This window comes from Melanotaenia boesemani, chromosome 9, assembly GCF_017639745.1.
Source record: "Melanotaenia boesemani isolate fMelBoe1 chromosome 9, fMelBoe1.pri, whole genome shotgun sequence".
Lineage (NCBI taxonomy): Eukaryota > Metazoa > Chordata > Actinopteri > Atheriniformes > Melanotaeniidae > Melanotaenia > Melanotaenia boesemani.
Window position 1 is genome coordinate 19,390,782 of NC_055690.1, and position 17,533 is coordinate 19,408,314.

The window sequence follows — 17,533 nt, forward strand, 5'->3', positions numbered from 1 at the left end:
GTGGCGTTTTGGTGCATGGCTACATTCAGGACCTGCTAAAGAGTTCAGACCCCGCCTCTAGCTCAGACTGCAAAGTCTTCCTAAATCCACTTCTGACATTTATATGCTGAGTTTTCTCCTCTTAAAATGAACATTGGCACCACCGTGAGATCTTGGATTTTAACCATGCTCACATGGATTGCTTAATTTTTTCTGCAAACATCTTCGTCTCTATCTTGACTGTTTTAGATTCCCCATCTCATAAACATATCCACACAGAGTGATGCTACCGTCACTATGTTTTACAGTCAGGTTGGCATTTCTAATGCTCGATTCCTTGTAGAGATGGTGACTCAAGTCTGGGATTTGGATTCAAGTTGCACTTAAGCCACATTTCCAGGGACTTGAGACTCAACTTGGATTTGCACTCAAAAGACTTGAGACTTAACTCAGACTTGCAATTTGAGATTTTTTTTTTTTTTTAGATTTTTTTTTTTCATGATCCTCTCTCTTTCTGATCTCCTATCTATTGCCTGTGCTGCGTGCTGTCATTTCCCTAGATGTAACACTGACGTAACATCACACAAACACGCCCGAACACACAATCAATCAAAACAATGGCAGCACCAATGAACACATCTGCTTTGTGTTGCTGCAGCACATTTATAACATTTGGGTATTTAAAAATAAAAGGGACAAATATAAGAGCAGCAAACAACAACTTCAGTGGTATAAAAATCTAGAACGAATCTAAATCCACAACATCCACCTTCATCCACTTTAAAACACACCTGGAGAGGTTAGTCGCTGTAATATGAAAACTTTATGTTAGCTTCTATGTAAGTAATTAGCTTAACACCACAGTGTTGCTGTTAACATTAGCTTTTTACTACCTCTGTACTAAAATAATGTTAACTCCATCAGATTGACTGTGTTTAAAAGAAGAATGGAACATTTACTGAACACAGTTTCCATAAACTGCTGACTTTGCCATGAATACATTACACTGGGACCAAACTGGGATCATACACACTGTAAACAAACTGCTGCTGCCTTATTACCTGCAGTTTTCCCAGCTGCAGCAGGTCTGTTCCCAGACCCACAGAGGCAAGCAGGGAGGCACAACCCAACAGCAGCATATCGCTCTTCTTCCTCTGGCTGCAGCGACGAATTGAGTCCTGGTAGCTCACACCTGTCCCCAGGCCTCCAAGTGTCTGACAGGAATTAATACTACCAACAGCAGACATAGTGTTGGGCCCCAGGCTGCTCCATAGAGACCCTGAGTCCTCCACAGCTCCGTTACTGCTGGTCTCTGAAGGCTGTAAAGATCCTGGTGATTCCTCAAATTCGCAGCATTCCTCTGTTACACATGGAAAAAAAGATCAGGTTGTGGCAAAGTTATAATAAACAGGTTTCAATTTAAAAAAAAAAAGACTCACCCATTTCATTCAAGCTGGGGAAGCCAGCAGTCATAGGTGCATGTTTAGGGGACTTGCCCAAATTTGGGGCACTTGATGAATAGACTTTGCATCCTTCACCAAGTGATTTCAACCTGCAGGCAGGAGAATGTTGCATGAAATCAAGTTACTAGTACAACAAATCAGTTCCTTTTAGAAAAGGATTAAATTAAGGAATATAAAGACATAGACATTCACTGTGTTTTTGGCTCCTATGTTGAATATAATCAGATATCAATTGAAAGTTTTTGTTTCTGCATGCCAGTAAGGACCAATAATGATTATTTCCTGTGAGGATGACGTTGTAAGTTGGTAAAACATAATCAAACAATGTGTAAAATAACCGTCATATGAAAAGAACTATACCCACTTAACATAAAAAGTTTCAGATTAATAATTTCTGAGAAACTTGTCCATATTAATTTAGATCATGCACACACTTCTCCTCTCCTCCGACCCGCTCTTTCTGGTGAGTGGAGCTAGGACCCCAGGTGCGTCCTTTCTTCTTGCTGGTTGTCAGGTCTTCCTTCTTACAAACAGCACTGCGGCCCCACGTCTTACTGCCATCACTCGGCGTCACTGAGAGACAATCCAGACATTCAGAAAACTGCATATTTGCTGTGTATGTTTACTTGACTTTAAGGGTATTTGCACTCACATCTAATGGCTCGCAGGCGGGGTATAACACCCGGGCTGGCAGGTGGGGTGGTGCTCTCGCTCCCCTGGTTCTTCCTCTTGTCCACACTGGGTGACGCCTGCACTGTGATCTTATGCTCGAATCCTGCAAAGAGAGAAATATGTCAAAGTTTACTTTATATTTATTGAACACTTCACCATGACATATATTGTGAACTTTCTACATACATTAAATTAGAAAGCTTTGCTGGCATGGTCACTTTACTCGATATTATTAGAGGAAGGTAAGGCATTTTTTCAGTTTGGACAATGAGTTTTAACATGTGCTTTCTCATTTATCGAGTAAAACTATTGAACATTTGATCATTCGCGGCTTTACAATTTAAACAGCCCTAATAAAACAAATTCTTCTGAAAAACAAGGTTAAATGTACTAAAGGAGATTAACAGTCTGTTAGCAGTAAAGGCACAAGCCCAGTAAGTGGTGAGCTTCTCGTGGTTTCTTCTTTAAAACACAGTCTATGCTTCTTTAATTTCCAAACTAGTAAAACCCTGTAACAGGAAGTGACATCAAACTAGGAGTTCTGCCATCTTTGTGCACCTGCTTCATTAGATTAAAATAATCTGCCTGCAAATCCTACTTTCACCCACCAGATGGCAGGCTAATGCAGTTGCTGTCTCTGCCGAGTTTCAGCAGTCGACTCTTCTTAAAGTGACCCTTTCTCTTCTTGACACTGGGTTTCTCCTGGTACATCTGATGGATGATGATGTTCAGCTCTCGCTCAACAATGTCAATCTCCCTCTCTGCCAGCTCTTGCTCTCTCCTCCTCAGCTGCTCCTCCTGCTCCCTCTGCTCCTCTGCCGCCCGGGCCAACGTCTCCTCCCAGGACCTCAGTTCCTGCATAGAGGAGATGAAGACATTACTGGCATAGCAGCACCTCATTTAACACCTTTTTCGACATTAGGTTTGTTGCTAAGGTATTTCTACTTTGCAGAAACACCTCAGAACGGCTGTTAGATTCATCACAACTCCATGTAAAACATGACTTCAAAAACCCCAAGTCTGAATACATTAGTTCCCATAAAAGACAAACCAAATCCAAGCAAAAAGACCTGACTGGATGCATGTTTTTTTTTTTTTTTTTTTTTTTTTTTTTTTTTTTTTTGTTTTGTTTTGTTTGTACACATCTCACCTTCTCTTTGGCCCTTAGCTCATCAAACATCTGCTGGATCTCCACTCTCCAGTCTTCTTGTAAGGAGTGAAAAGACTCCAGAGGCATCTGAAACATGGCTGACTGTTCAATAGCCAGCAGTCGCCTCAGGATGCTAGTGAATGAGGGCCTGCCATGGGGGTTGGGGCTCCAGCACTCTGAGCAAGAAGAGACAAGAAGAAAAGATGTAAAAGAGGCTTTGTTAATTATAGCAGGCAGCTATAACTGGACTAAGTGGCACGTGTTATGTATTGAATAGCTTTTCTCAGTTGAACGAGAGTTACAAGCTACCATGTAAGATCAAATGTCCTTACTATTTTATATTTGAGTGGACACATTTTTGTCCTTATTATAATAACTGCACTTAACTTCCATGGGAATAAAGCCTAGATTTATAATGATACATCTTTCAAATATATTTTGTATATATGTCTCAAAAAACAAACTCAAGTGGAGTTTTGTTGGAAGATGTCAGTAAAGATATTCCATAAATTGGCACTTTCATTTATCAATTATACTTCACACCAGTGTTTCAACCCTGCTGGGTCTTTGTCAGAGCATTTTAAAGAGTTATCGCTCAACAATGATCTTATATAGATAATGCTTATCCACTGTCTGTGTGCACAGGTGTGAGGCAATTACTATTCAGTGGGAAAGTGTTTAAATAACTGGCAATCACACCATCTGAGAGAACATCAAATCATCAAGATTCTACACATCACAAATCACCAATTGGTCCATGCACAATTTCCTTTATAAAAAATACATCCAATCAATAATAACATCAGACTTGTTGCTTTCATAAGTAATTCAAAATTATGCAATCATGTAATCAATTTTTAGTGTGAAGGAAAAGAAAATGGTGCATAACAGCATTCCTTCACATTATAATAAGCTTTACTGTTAAACTCAGCCAGAGGGAGATAAGTTAAAAAAAATTCTTTACATGTAGTTAACATGAGGAAAGTTTCTATCTTGAGATAATAGTGTTTCTACAGTAACAATCAACTTGTGTTCAACCAACCTTTCATGGGTGATTCATGAAATGGCATCATATTGTCAGGCTGTCAATATAATACACACGGACTAATCTGTGAATTACTGGTTTGAATCCATTTTTCATGTCTGGCAGTCGAAGAAGGAAGAGGAGAAGAGGAAGGGAGCAAGATGGGGACAGCATATGGCAACCATCATGAGCCAAACTCTGACTGACAGTGTTGCAGAAACAAGCTGTATACCTACAATTCACTGCAGAGCCACAAACACATCAACATTGTCCCTGTAACACAGAACTACAACAATCTCATCTCCTAAAGAAATCCACAAAGACCCAATTAAACACTTATGTAGCCTCACAGGATGAAAGTACCCTTTTTAACAGACAACATTTATGGTTTAGGCAAACTAAATTAGCATAAAATATGTGGAGAAAAGTTGGAAGGAGATGAAAGTGAGCTGATGACAGGAGTAAACAGTGCAGAGCAGCAAGGGATGACAAAGGGGGAGATTAATAGATGAATATGGATAAGATGAGAGGAGAGAAGAAGCTTTAGGAGCAGAGTGGAGAGGGTAGGAAAGTTTGAGACACAACTCTTTCATGTTAGACATAAAAACCTGACCCACAACTTCTCCATCTGTATTTAACAAAAGTAGTACATCAGGTTAAAGTATACATGTGGTAGAAAAGTGCTCAAACAGAGATTAACTGAAGTGTGAAACAAGAGCTTGTTAATATTCTTCCACTTTTAAAACTGAGTATTTGCAAGATGAAGAAGAGATAAGAAAATGCAGGGAAAAGTGTTTTGGAACAACTGTAATGATACAGTTGTGTTATCTTAAAGTCAGTGGATCAAAGCAGCCAGAGGGGCTTTTGCTAAGTGAGTTTATGCATCAGCAGCGACATGTTTAAGATGACTGGTCTACATTAAATCAGAGAGACAAGCACAAGGACAAAGAGTCTTTTTGCCAACTATAAATATATGCAACAACTGGGATTGTGCTTTCACACGTTTTGGCTCCGACGTGCCATTTTTGGATCCAATTATCACTCTGTGTTCAGGTAGCAATTGCTTACCTCCCAGAAGCTGAGCAAAAGGTTCAGGGCAAGTTGAAGGGATGGGAAGCGTCAGCTTGTTCATGGCGACACCATAAGCTACCGCCAGCGCATCTATCTCCCGGTAAGGAACCTCTCCAGTCAGCAGTTCCCAGAGTAAAACACCAAAACTGTGAGGACAGACAGATAAAAATCATTTTGGAGTTTTTAAGTGGCACCTGAACCTTTCCAGCTGTTACCAGTGACTGACCACATATCTGTACTTACATCATACATAAAACTGAGCCATTTCTATAACAACCGATTTATTGCATTATAATTCTATTACTTGCATTTCCAGACAAACGATTTGATTTGTTTGTGTTTACAGTCCCTGCTGGAGCTACTGCAGATGTAAGCACTTGTCAAAATTCTTTAAGTTTTTCCAGAAACGTCTCCTTTCTCGACACATACCTCTTAGAAAAATGTCCCACCCCACAGACATACACCATCTTCCTAACGCTGTGGGTGCTGCTGGTCACATTCAAAGCAGTGATTGCTGCTCGTTATACTTCTTGTAATGCATAAAAAATGCATTTAATGGGCACGTTCACATGGGGCGGTGACTTTAAAGCAGAGCTAGTTCTGCTGGGCTCATAATTTGCAAGACGCACTTCAGGCAGGTTGTCTATGTTGCAGAACTTTCCTGACTGATTTCAGCCGTTTTATTGTTTTATTGATATCAGGGCTCTGCAGGAGCCAAACAATCTGCTGCAAGACCCCAAAAGTAGTTCTTTGTGACTTCGGCTGCAGTTTTGAGGCTGTTGTCCTGCTGCGAAATGAACTTGTAATGATCAAAATCCTTTTTGATGGCATTGTGTGATGTACAAAACATGCATCTAAAACTTTTTCATTGTACCACATATATACAGGAAATCTCAACAACATTTATATTTTCTAGGTGTCACATTCGTCTATATGAACAGTCTATGTGGAGATGTTTGTTAACGTATAAATCAAGGCAACAAGGTGACACAGACATGAAAGCAGTACCTCCACACGTCGCTGCTCTTAGAGAAGAGCGAGAGCTTGATGACCTCTGGGGCCATCCAGGCATAGGTCCCAGCAGCACTCATCTTGGTGGTCTGGTGCCACTCTCTGGCCAGACCGAAGTCTGTGATCTTGAGGATTTTCCCGCTCAGGTCATCCCGTTCCACTGGCTGCAAAATGAGGACTGAAGAGGAGGAGGAGGAAAGGATAGATAGAGGGGAAACACGTTTAATAAGACAGCATTTGGAAACACAAAATGTTTCAGACAGAAATAAACAAAACTACTTGAAACCTATTAATTTAAATTATGTAAATACTCACTGATAAGATGTCAAACCACTGAGAGCCAAAAAATAGAAACTAAACAGAGTTTCAGGGTAATAAATTATTATAATCCCAATGCCAACCAGACAGGAAAAGTGTGTGAACCATAAAATAAAACATCATATATAATTGAAAATAAAGAAGATTAGATATATTTGAAATTAAGAAATATGCAGTCAATATTAAATGTGATGCCAGTAAACAAGCTATAAAACTTGGGATGGGGCAACAAAAAGCCTGTAAAAGTTGTGAAATACGTATTAAAACATGTTTGGTGCATGAACTTCTAAAAAGTTCGAACAACAGGCAAACATCAATAAAATGTTTGGCCATAAGAAGAGCTTCCTAGTTGTTGACAGGTCCTGTCCTAACATCATGGTTCTATAAAAGCCTCAGGGTGTTAAATTGGCCTGTCTGCTGTCCAGATTTGCCACCCACTGAAAACATTTAATGTACTATTACACTACAACTACGTCAGAAGCCATCCACAACTATTGAGTAGCTTAAATCCCGCATGAGGCATGAATGGGGAAACAATTTGCTTTTAAAACTGCAGGGGTTGCTCCAAACACTTACAAAGTGTCTTTAAAGGAAATAGTGATAAACCAGAAAAGTGATGTTCATTTTATTACACGTTCACCTTGTTAACATTACAGTTTCATCTCATCTGCCTCTCTTTGTGTCTCGGCCATGTATGACTTCCGCCTTCATTTCCGTGAGAGTGAGAGGGCGAGCTAGGGAAATATTTTGAGTGTACACAGTTCAGCTGGAGCCAGGTGGGGGTGGCTTTCCCTCACTTATCTAGAGGCATATGCAAAAAGTAGTGAAACAAGGATACACACACACAGCAGTGTCTTTGTTTACACACATGCACTCCTGCACACGCACACACACACACACACACACACACACACACACACACACACACACACACACACACACACACACACACACACACAGAAAAAAACCTTTCACGTGATAAAGGTGTGTCTCTCCCTGCTCTGCTCTGTCCACAAACTCAACAGGAGGCCAGTTTCTGTGAAAATGAACTGATCTCAGACCAGGATATGGAAATTTTCAAAGTCAGGCTGACAGAATAATTAAAATTCTATTACACTGGATATCATAATGTTCAAATGATGTTTGAACTGTTTGTCATCTGGTCTAGCAATGCAGATATCAAGTGGCTGTATCTAACCAGAACCTGTTGATATATTCTTGATCATGTTTCTTATATACAGAGCAGATGGATCATTTTTAGATCCTGTCTTGTTATCCTCATTTTGTAATGTTTCTCATTTCCAAATTGTGGTGCCATGATGGTGGAAATGCTACCAAATTCAATCCTTATCAAACATTCCTTTCAACAACAGAACTCAATACTCTAAAAACACCTCATTCCTTAACTCTAACACACCTAACACACACTCACTTTGTACCTCTTCACCTGTTCCAATTGTACTTTGTCCTTTATTTGAGTTAGTGCTTTCCTGAATGTTCGAATGTGGCTGCTCACTCATAAACGGCTTTGAACAAAATAGGTTGCAAAATCTCCAGATGTTAGTGTACGAGACTCATTTTCAACTGGATTAATTTAACTTTCCTCTGAGTTTGCACAATTTGGGGCAAATGCAAAGCAAATCTGGATAAAGATACCAAAGAAGCAAAATCCAATATTGTGTTTAAAAAATTATTAAAGCCACTGTTTTGCTCTGTGGTGATGAGTAGATGAAGCTTAGTTTATGATTAGTCTGTTAGAAATCAAGATTCCACATATAAGAACTTTTATTTGTCATGCCACATAAATTGCTACAAATAATTTGGTAGCATGTTAAGCTGTTTTCAAGAAAATATTATTTTAGGTTCAGATTAATTTTTGTTTTTGTGTGAGAGGGGCAGATAAAATATTTTCCTCTTTCTGCTTTGTTTTAGGTGTTTTAGATTTCTTTTTGTCTTTTTGTACTGATTGTTTTGCTTGTTAAAGAATGAAGACATTTAGAATAAAAAGAAATAGATTAATTTTAAAAATTGGGGGGGGGGGGGTGTTTGGAGTGTTTCTCAAGCAAATAAAAATAAAGTGCTGAAAACCGAGAGAATAAATTTGGCATAAAGGCACACTGTCTCACAGTTGACGGTAGGAGGTTGAGGGAATTGTTTGCAGATGTGCAAGACTGGATTATGTCAAGGAAGGGGAACAGATTTGAAGAATTGCATTTCTGGAGCATTTAAGTGCCCAAAAGTACAGCAGCCTACATCACTTTGAAATGGCAGAATGTTGGAACCATCAACAGATTTTCCAGATCTGGCTGCTAGTCAGAGTTACCAGGTAATAAAAGGATTTGGTCAGACAAGAAACCAATGAGCTAATGGTCACTAAAAACTTAGAAAAGGACATCGTTGGTGGAGCAGTCTACCAGTCGGACCTTTATGGTAGAGACGCCAAGCAGAAAACTTTTCTCATAAACATCACATTACACGTCACTGGGAGTTTTCTAGAAGGTGGTTAAATGATAACCAAACATGAAAAATCCTCTAACTAACTGCAGTTCCCATAGAGTGTGTAAATTAACCAGTCTCTGAGCATCGCCTCATTAATTCCATTCCTACAGTAAAACATGACGATGTCATCACCTTGGCATGGGAAAGTAGTGGTAAAAGTGGGGGGAAATAAATACATAGACGAGCAACTTCAGGGTTACAAAAGTTTTGGTGTGATATTGTCTGGTGAAAAGGAGAGACCTGCAACAGGTCTGCAATGACACTCTCTAACCAAGCTGGTTGACCTGAATGTTTCTGCCATGGCAAACAGGATGAACTTCAACATAAAAACTGTGCCAAGCTTCTGACAGAAGCACTAATACAGCTATTGCTGTCACAGGGGCTTTAACCAAGTAACAAAGTCCAGCTCATAGTTTTGCTGTTGTTGTTCCGGGTCTGTTTCCCTAAAGTTTTTCTGTAGTTCAACATAAAGTTTTTCTGGTACAAGTGGCTTTTTTTGTTGCACGTGATGGTTCCTACCATGTTCTCTAAAAGTTTTCTTATTGTTTCTTTAATGTTTATAACGAGAGGACACCCCTTACACTAGGTTCCTGTTTGTTTGTCCTGACATTCCCCTAATCTTTGCACTGCTATTAAACTTTGGTGCTCATCTAACACTTTAACCTGTCAGTCTCTGAGCAATGTGCTATGCAGCTAATCAAGTATTATTATGTTGTATAAAGAGCATAGTGTAACTGTAAGAGAAAACTGTAGTTTTTAGTTCTCAAACATAGAGGTGATGTTCTGCTGTTGCATAATGTGTGAACGTTGTGTAAATCTTAGGAGAATCACTGGTTAATATTAAAAATTGTACTCTATATAAGCTAATGTAAAAGAAGCACCTGAATCCATTGAAAGTTTAGAGTGTGAATGAACGTTCTTTATTTGCATATCTATATAAAAAAGACACTATTTATGTACAAGGTAACTTGTAAAAAAGAAGCATAATCAGTGCAGACATCAAGTGGTGAAGAGGAGAGACACAGGAAACTATTAAATTAATAAAAGACTTCGTGACTTACCATGAGTGGAGTCACTCTTACATGGGCTTTTATTCATTGACAAGACTTGAGAGACAGACACTGAGCTGGTCTGCTTACAGATGTTATGTTGTTCTAATAACTAACTTAAACGGGCCAGATAATCCTTTTATTACAAAGGAAAGTAATCCATAACCAATTTAATCTAAAATAAAAAAAAAAAATCTGTAGTAAAAAGGTATAGCTTCTAACTAAATGTATGGGATACTAAAGTAAAAACAAGTACAAAAATAGTACTTTCCAACAATGTGTTTAGGGGATATGAGTGTGTCTAGCCTCCACAAGGCTAGGATGAAGCCACCATCATCCCCTGGCCATCTATGCTATTCTAGTACTGTCATCTCTTTAAGGGACAGCTGTGTCCTTGGGGTTGATAGTTTCCCTCTTTATGTCTCTGTAAAGCAAAATATGGAGCCACATAGACTCAGACAAGAAGACACTGGGGTGCATTTCCGTGGGCATGTCATCCTCACAGACCACTTCTCCTGGTTTGTTTCATGAAGTGCATCCATTCAGGGAAGAGACGTCATGTATGTAGGAGGAGGGTGTGGTGGAAACAGAGAGTGGCTGATAAAATGCAACCGCATACACAGAAACTGAATGGAGGCCTGTTTACAGAAACTGAATGTGAAAGCGAGGCAGCACACCCACCTGCTCCCTCTCTGGCTCGCATCCTAATGTAATTACAGCATCATCATCTTATTCTCACACCTCAGAATTGTCTCCATGCTGCTTTATTTATCACCACCTGCAAGTGTTCATTCAGAAAGTCACAGGTTTGTTCCTCGCACCAGCATTTTAATCCATACATAAAAACACAAAGATCTACATGTTTGTGCTCAGCTGGCAGCACAGAAACCTGAAGTGCAGTGAAACACAAATAATGCCCGCAAGGGTGTGGGAAGCATCACAGCTCATGTTTACACAGTGAAGACGAAAAAAAAAGTCCTCAAGGAACGTGTGGCTTTTACACAATGCAATGCCAGCACTGTTGGAAATGTTAGCTCGAAATAGACTTCATAAAGATAAAAAGAAAGAAATCTTGCTTTCAAATCCTCTAAAGCAACATGAATAATGAGGACAGGCCTGGAGATGTCACTGATTACAGCTTTTTTACCATAAAGATGCTCTGAGAGTTTAAACCTAAAGCTCTGATAGGTAAGTGATATTTGCAACTGACGAGAAAGAAAAACTACATCTGCTTTAATTCTACTTCTTTCAGTTTTTAATAATCTGAGAGACCCAAAAGCATAAGTTACCCAGATTTAAAATTCTATTTTTACCCAGAAATATTGTAGATATATTGGCCCCTTTTTCATAAAAACAAAAAAGGCTCAACAGCAATTCAGTCATAAAAAAATTATCTTTCAACCACTTAAATATGTTTACACTCTAGCTGGTGTCATGTTATGCAAGTACAAAGCTGGGGAAGCTATTTTTTAGGTATCTTGGTAATCTAGGTCAGTGGTTCCTAATCTTTTTTCCTTGGGGACCCCTTTCATGCATTTACTAAAATGCCATGGACCCCCTGCTCAACCCTGTGCTGGAACCATGCTGGATTTAGGCTTTCAAAAGTAAGATTCTCATCATAAATAATGTATTCTCGTTAAGTCCTGTCCTTTGATAAAGCCAAAGTTAAATGAACAACATACAGCCTTACTTTTTTTCCTTAAAATAGGGACACTTTGTGGACACACAATGGCTCTAATGTTCAAAGGCTCAGGGACTCCCTGTGCTCTTTGGGGGACCACCAAGGACCCCATGTTGGGAACAACTGATCTAGGTATCCCAGGACCCTGAAAACATAAGAATGATTCACAAGTGCTCAAAAGCATTAAATGTCAAGCACAGCTGAGAATGATTTACGAGCTTTTCAGGTATTTGTCAAAAAGACAACAAGATGATGTTCTGTTCCTTTGCAGTGAATCTTGTTATAAAAGAAAAAAAGGCCCACTCTGTTGTGATGCATTATTAACCTGGGGTGTGCACTTGATCAAGATCTTTGAAAGGAGACTACAGAGTTCCAGTTGTCATTCAGGACACACAGTGTGAATTTTGCAACATGTTGCAGCTCAAGCCACAATCCAGAAACTATTATCACAGCCAGTATTGATCTGCTGTCAGAGACACCTGCCAAAGGCCCTTCAGCATGGGCAGCACAGCAGCAGCTTTCTCCCACCCTGCTGCAACGCTTCCTTACATCTTTGGACTCTGACCCCAGCTGAGAGTTGAATAACACCACTGTTCAAACATTAATAGACATGCAAGCACTGAGTGTTTAATCTTACTAATAATCCTTCAGACTTGTTAGTCAGTGTATTAAAAACAGGTGACAAAACAGCTTCCAGCCCAAATAGATTTTTCACCACAGAGGAATGCACTTAAAGAATTTTTGTGTGATGACATTTCTACCAGGAAAGCTTAAAAAACCCATGAACAAAGAGTGCAGCTTATTTGGTATCTGGTAGTTATGATTTATAAACTCCATGGAGATTTAAACAGAGCTAAAAGGGCTAAATTTGTGGTTGACACAAGTCCACATCTGAATAATAGATAGACAGTCAGCCACAGGATTATCTAGAAAGTAAAAATATATTTAGAAAAATCATAACAAAAATAATCACAGAAATGGAGCAATGTGGTGGCAGGAAAAGTAAACACCAGTGAAACAAAATGTTATGATCAAATAAGCAGTTTCATTAATGGTAGAAAAAAATTGCAGAATCTGAGCAAACTAAGAGTAAAAAATCATTAAAACATTCTGTAATTATTAATCTGTACTCTGTTTTTATAAATATATGATAACTGGATGAGAAAATGTTGAAAGTTATTTTTATAGAAGATTCAAATGATTAATTGTGGAATTGAATAATCTCTACAAATATCCTTTTAGTCACCAGTCAGCTTAGGCAAAGTGCCTTTCTATCTGCACTGCCTCGCCTTAAATAAACAATGTTTGTGCAGCCAGCTGGAGCGGAGTTTTGGGCGTGGCTGTCCGAGCAGTCAGCTGAGAGATTTATCCTCAGAGATCAGCTGATCAGCTGCTGCAGGTGGAGCAGCATGTTGGAGCTCAAAGCCACTTTCATTTTTCTCCTCACTTTAAGGTATAATAAAGTGAGATTAGTGCAGCCAAATACAAGCACATGTACATTTATTATGTTTTAGTAAAACCCTATTTGAATATTTTGCTTTTTTATAAACACAAATACATTCTCAGAAGTGTCTTTTTGTACTGCTTGTCTAAACCCTTATCTTACTTAGCTTACAGGGAACTTTAAAGATGCACTATGGAGTGAAACTCAGCTGTAATGTCAAACCGCAAGTTATGAAGTACAGTTTTTCAGCCTTAGGATGCTTAAAATGTGCACTAAAAAATTTACCGTGCCATCAAACAAGGTAGGAAAGTTATGTCATGCATCTTTAAATAATGACGTCTTGCAAGCTTAGAGTACGAGTATATGAGGGAGATCCAACTAACCTAGTATTTCTGTGGTAAGCCTATTAATGCTCTTCTGAAGTTTCAAGTGTGTTAATATAGTTAGAACAACAGAGGAAATACAGATTTTTTTTAATTAAACCAACATGACATAAAAGATTTTGTCCATATGAGACTATGTTTGCTGGTTTGATCACTGAATTTAAAGATTTCTGCATTGTTCTTGGTCACACATCAAACTCATACTCTAGCCCAGGGGTGTCAAACTCAAACACGCAGCAGGTCAAAATGAAAAAAATTGGAACAAGTTAACGGATTAGTTCAATGTTGATTAAAATCTTTTTTAAAATGACCTTATTGCACATACTGAACATGGAACTAACAGAGCCTATTAGTCGTTGCCTTTAAAACAACATTAATCATGAAAAAAGAGTGTTCAAATCTGTTGCAATTTATTTCCTATGGCTCTATATGTGTTTTTTCTTTTTCAGAGTAATTTCAAGTGAAAACAACAGAACAGTCAAAAATAATTTCCTCATTTGAAGAAGAAATGCTAAAAATTAAACTGCATTGAATTCAACGGGTGTGTGTATATATATATATATATATATATATATATGAATCCCATGGCAAAGTGACCCCAAACTTTTGAACGGTTGTGTATATATATATGTATGTATAGTTATGGAATCTAATACAGCTGCCAACCTGAGTGCCACAATATGAATTTAGATTAGAAATTAGACAACATTTTTTCTCCCTTACGGTTTCCTTTAAAACCTTAAAACGCTCTGACGCTTAAAGGGTTACCAGTTCTACCTTTTGGAGCCTTTGTTTCCTGTTCAGATGTTTGTATCTGTCATGGTGCTTCATTTCAAAGAGTCTCTTGTATTCTTTCATTATATCCATACAGAAGACAACACACAGAAGACACAGCTTTGCCCTTTACATCTGCAAACATATATTCTGTTTTCAAAGTCCACTTTTCCTTTAGCCATTTTTTGGGGAGTGAGGTTGTTGACAGAGGTGAGTAGCTCCATCAGGCTGTTAGTGAACAAGCGGGGTACTAGCTTGCAGGTTGTGATTGACGCACCAACGCACTGGCAGCGCATTGTGGGACTTGTAATATTTGATAAGTATGTCTTCCTGTGAGCTTTTCTTTAGAGGTGTACCAGCTGATCATAAGCTCTGGGATCTACCCAGGACTTGCTGGAATGATTATATCTCCCATCTGGCCTGGGAGCAGCTGGGGTTCCCCCAAGAGGACCTAGAGGAAGTTGTTAGAAAGGGGGAGGCCTAAGATGCGTCTCTGCAACTATGGTGACCCAGAACTGGGCAAAGTGGGACGGACTGACGGACTGATGGACAAACAGTTACTTGGTCGGTTGGTCGGTTGGTTGGCCGGTCGATTGGCCAGTTAGATGGATCATAGTGTGGCCTAAATTCAAATTAGCACAAGGGAACTGTATTCTGCACTTGATCTGTATTTTTAAACTTCATAAGATTAGTGTGGACGGACACTCCAGCTATGTCCACATGGCACAGAAGCCGGTTCAGGTGTGAAAACGGTGGCAAAAACAAAGGCTTCAACATCCCATGACACTGCTGTAGTACATACTACAGGCTGTGGGGGCGCTAAAGAGTTACACTCCAAAGCTAAAGCAAAACAACGCATGCACAGATAAAGGCTCACTGCGTGCTGCAGGAAGTTCACATCGGAAGCAGAGAAGAGAATATAGCTGAGGATTCACTGCAAAAGAGAAACATTTCTTTGGACTAATAAAGAAGTTGAGCTTCTTCTTCAAAAAATGCTTGACCATAAAACAAAAAACTCGAGGAAGGGTGGATTGGGAATCGGTGTGTGTTCATCACAGTGACGTCATATCCTCGAATTGTGCGGCTTCGCTGTACGCACAGTACCGCAGACAGTAGAGGACTCAAACCTATCCACTTTGGTACCTGGCTTCAGACATGGTCGGTTTCATGGAGGCTAATCCCTGGCTTTGTGGGGATGAAAGGGTGGTTTGCTAAAATACTTTTGGGGTTTTGCTACAATCCAGCGTCGTGGGGACGGCCCTCCAACCACTGACTGCTTGTGTTAGACAGACAAGGAACTTCACAAATGCAAATTATCTGTATGTGACCAAATGTCACTAGGCAATTCAGTTCTAACACGAACAATGAAGGAAATACAGAGCTAGACCAGTTCACTTGCACCGCTTGTGTTGTTTTGGCCAAGATCCAGTCCAAACTGCTATGTCAATAACTTGTTGGTATAGTAACAAGGGCAGAGGTTACAACCAAGATGAATACTGTTGGAAAGAATAAGAAAATGAGACATGAACACCCTCATGCCCATACCCTTTATGAAGATCCTCTGTTGTGTTTTCTCCTTAAGGTTTTCTGTTTTTGGACAGTCCACTGATTTTCCACCTGACATTTACTGTTGTTGTGCTGACGTCAAAGCTGTTGCATGCACATTAAATCTTACATTGTTTCACAACTGTTAGGCTAGGTTGACTTACAAAACACATCTTGCAAGGACATTGAGAGAGTTTTAAAACTCAAACTTCTGCATACTTATAGTCCAAAATATTGGGGGGTTTAAGACTTTTCCCAAAGGTTTCTAATCAAATATTTGACAAAATACTTGTCAACTGTTTTATTGAGTGTATTTTACCTTTTTAATCTTCAACAAAATAACAAAAGAAACACAGAGGATGTCATGATATGTTATCACTTTGGTTAATAAACATGCAGCAGTTGAAAATGCTCAGATCCTCTCATGATAATCTGAACACAACCCTCACTTTCCCTTCAGCCTCTTCTTCCAGCCTCCTCTCTTATATAGAAACAGGTGTTACCTGCAGGGTGGAACAGCTGTTTCTCTGGTGAAAAGGCATTGAATCAGTTCTGATACCTCCCTCTGACCTTGAAGAGCTCCCAACACCTTCCTCCACCTCCCCCTCTCTGCACATTGGGAGCTGCTGGTTGTTGAGGTACAGCATCTGATGCCTGGTCCCAGCCGTCTGTCTTATCGCATCAGCATGGCAAATGCAACAACTTAACAGACACGCAGGAGGCTCATGTGCATCAACACTGACAAGATTCAGGCCGGGGGGATGCTGAACAGCAAGTCGCCCCACCTTGCAGTCCCTGCCATTTCCATCTCCCTCTGGTAAAGATCAAAAACTAATCAACTAAAAAGGAACCACCTCCTTTGACATATCTCCTTATGACTGCCCCTCTTCATCTTTGCATCCCCTCTTTTCCACCTCCCCTTCTGCTTCTGGTGCCCACTCCCTGATTGTCTGCTGTTGCAGCTGTCGCCAGCCAGGCTACAATCACAACACACCGGGGAGGACAAATGGAAGAGAAGACACAGGCAAAGCCCAAGAGCAAAGAGAGTTAAAAAAAACAAAAAAACAAAGTAACTCAGATTCACATTGTGTGTATGTAATATGGGAGGTGGTGGGTCGAATGGATGGATTGGATGGAGGGGTGGTTACAAGCTGGGGAAGCAAAGAAGATGGTGGTTTAAGATGAATGGGGGATGGGAGGCTGAAGATGATAGTGGGAAAGATGCAGCAGAAGAGCAAATATGTCAAGAGGAAAGAGCTGCAAAAATTAAGGCAGAATAATTAAATTTTGGGAAGAAGCAGTAAAAAATCCAACAGAAGGGCGAGGGGGGAAGAAAATATAGTAAGATGGAGGGGTGAAAAGACACTAGCACTGCAAGAAAGAGGGAAAGAATGAAGAGATGAAAAGATGTTAGCTACTTGAAGTAAAGTGAAATGACTGGAGGTCATTTTTGTCATTTTTTTTGTCAGC

The 17,533-nt window shown here is 39.6% G+C and overlaps 1 protein-coding gene across 1 annotated transcript in view; it reads right to left on the reverse strand.

The window, feature by feature from the left end:
• Positions 1-17,533, reverse strand: part of map3k10 (mitogen-activated protein kinase kinase kinase 10) — a 37,880-nt gene that overhangs the window by 4,384 nt on the left and 15,963 nt on the right. The window contains exons 3-10 of the mRNA XM_041994787.1: positions 6,368-6,548; positions 5,357-5,505; positions 3,265-3,440; positions 2,723-2,969; positions 2,095-2,217; positions 1,877-2,015; positions 1,419-1,531; positions 1,041-1,339 (exon numbers count right to left, since the gene is read on the reverse strand). Coding sequence (XP_041850721.1) covers positions 1,041-1,339; positions 1,419-1,531; positions 1,877-2,015; positions 2,095-2,217; positions 2,723-2,969; positions 3,265-3,440; positions 5,357-5,505; positions 6,368-6,548 — 1,427 coding nt within the window. The remainder of the gene's footprint in view (positions 1-1,040; positions 1,340-1,418; positions 1,532-1,876; positions 2,016-2,094; positions 2,218-2,722; positions 2,970-3,264; positions 3,441-5,356; positions 5,506-6,367; positions 6,549-17,533) is intronic.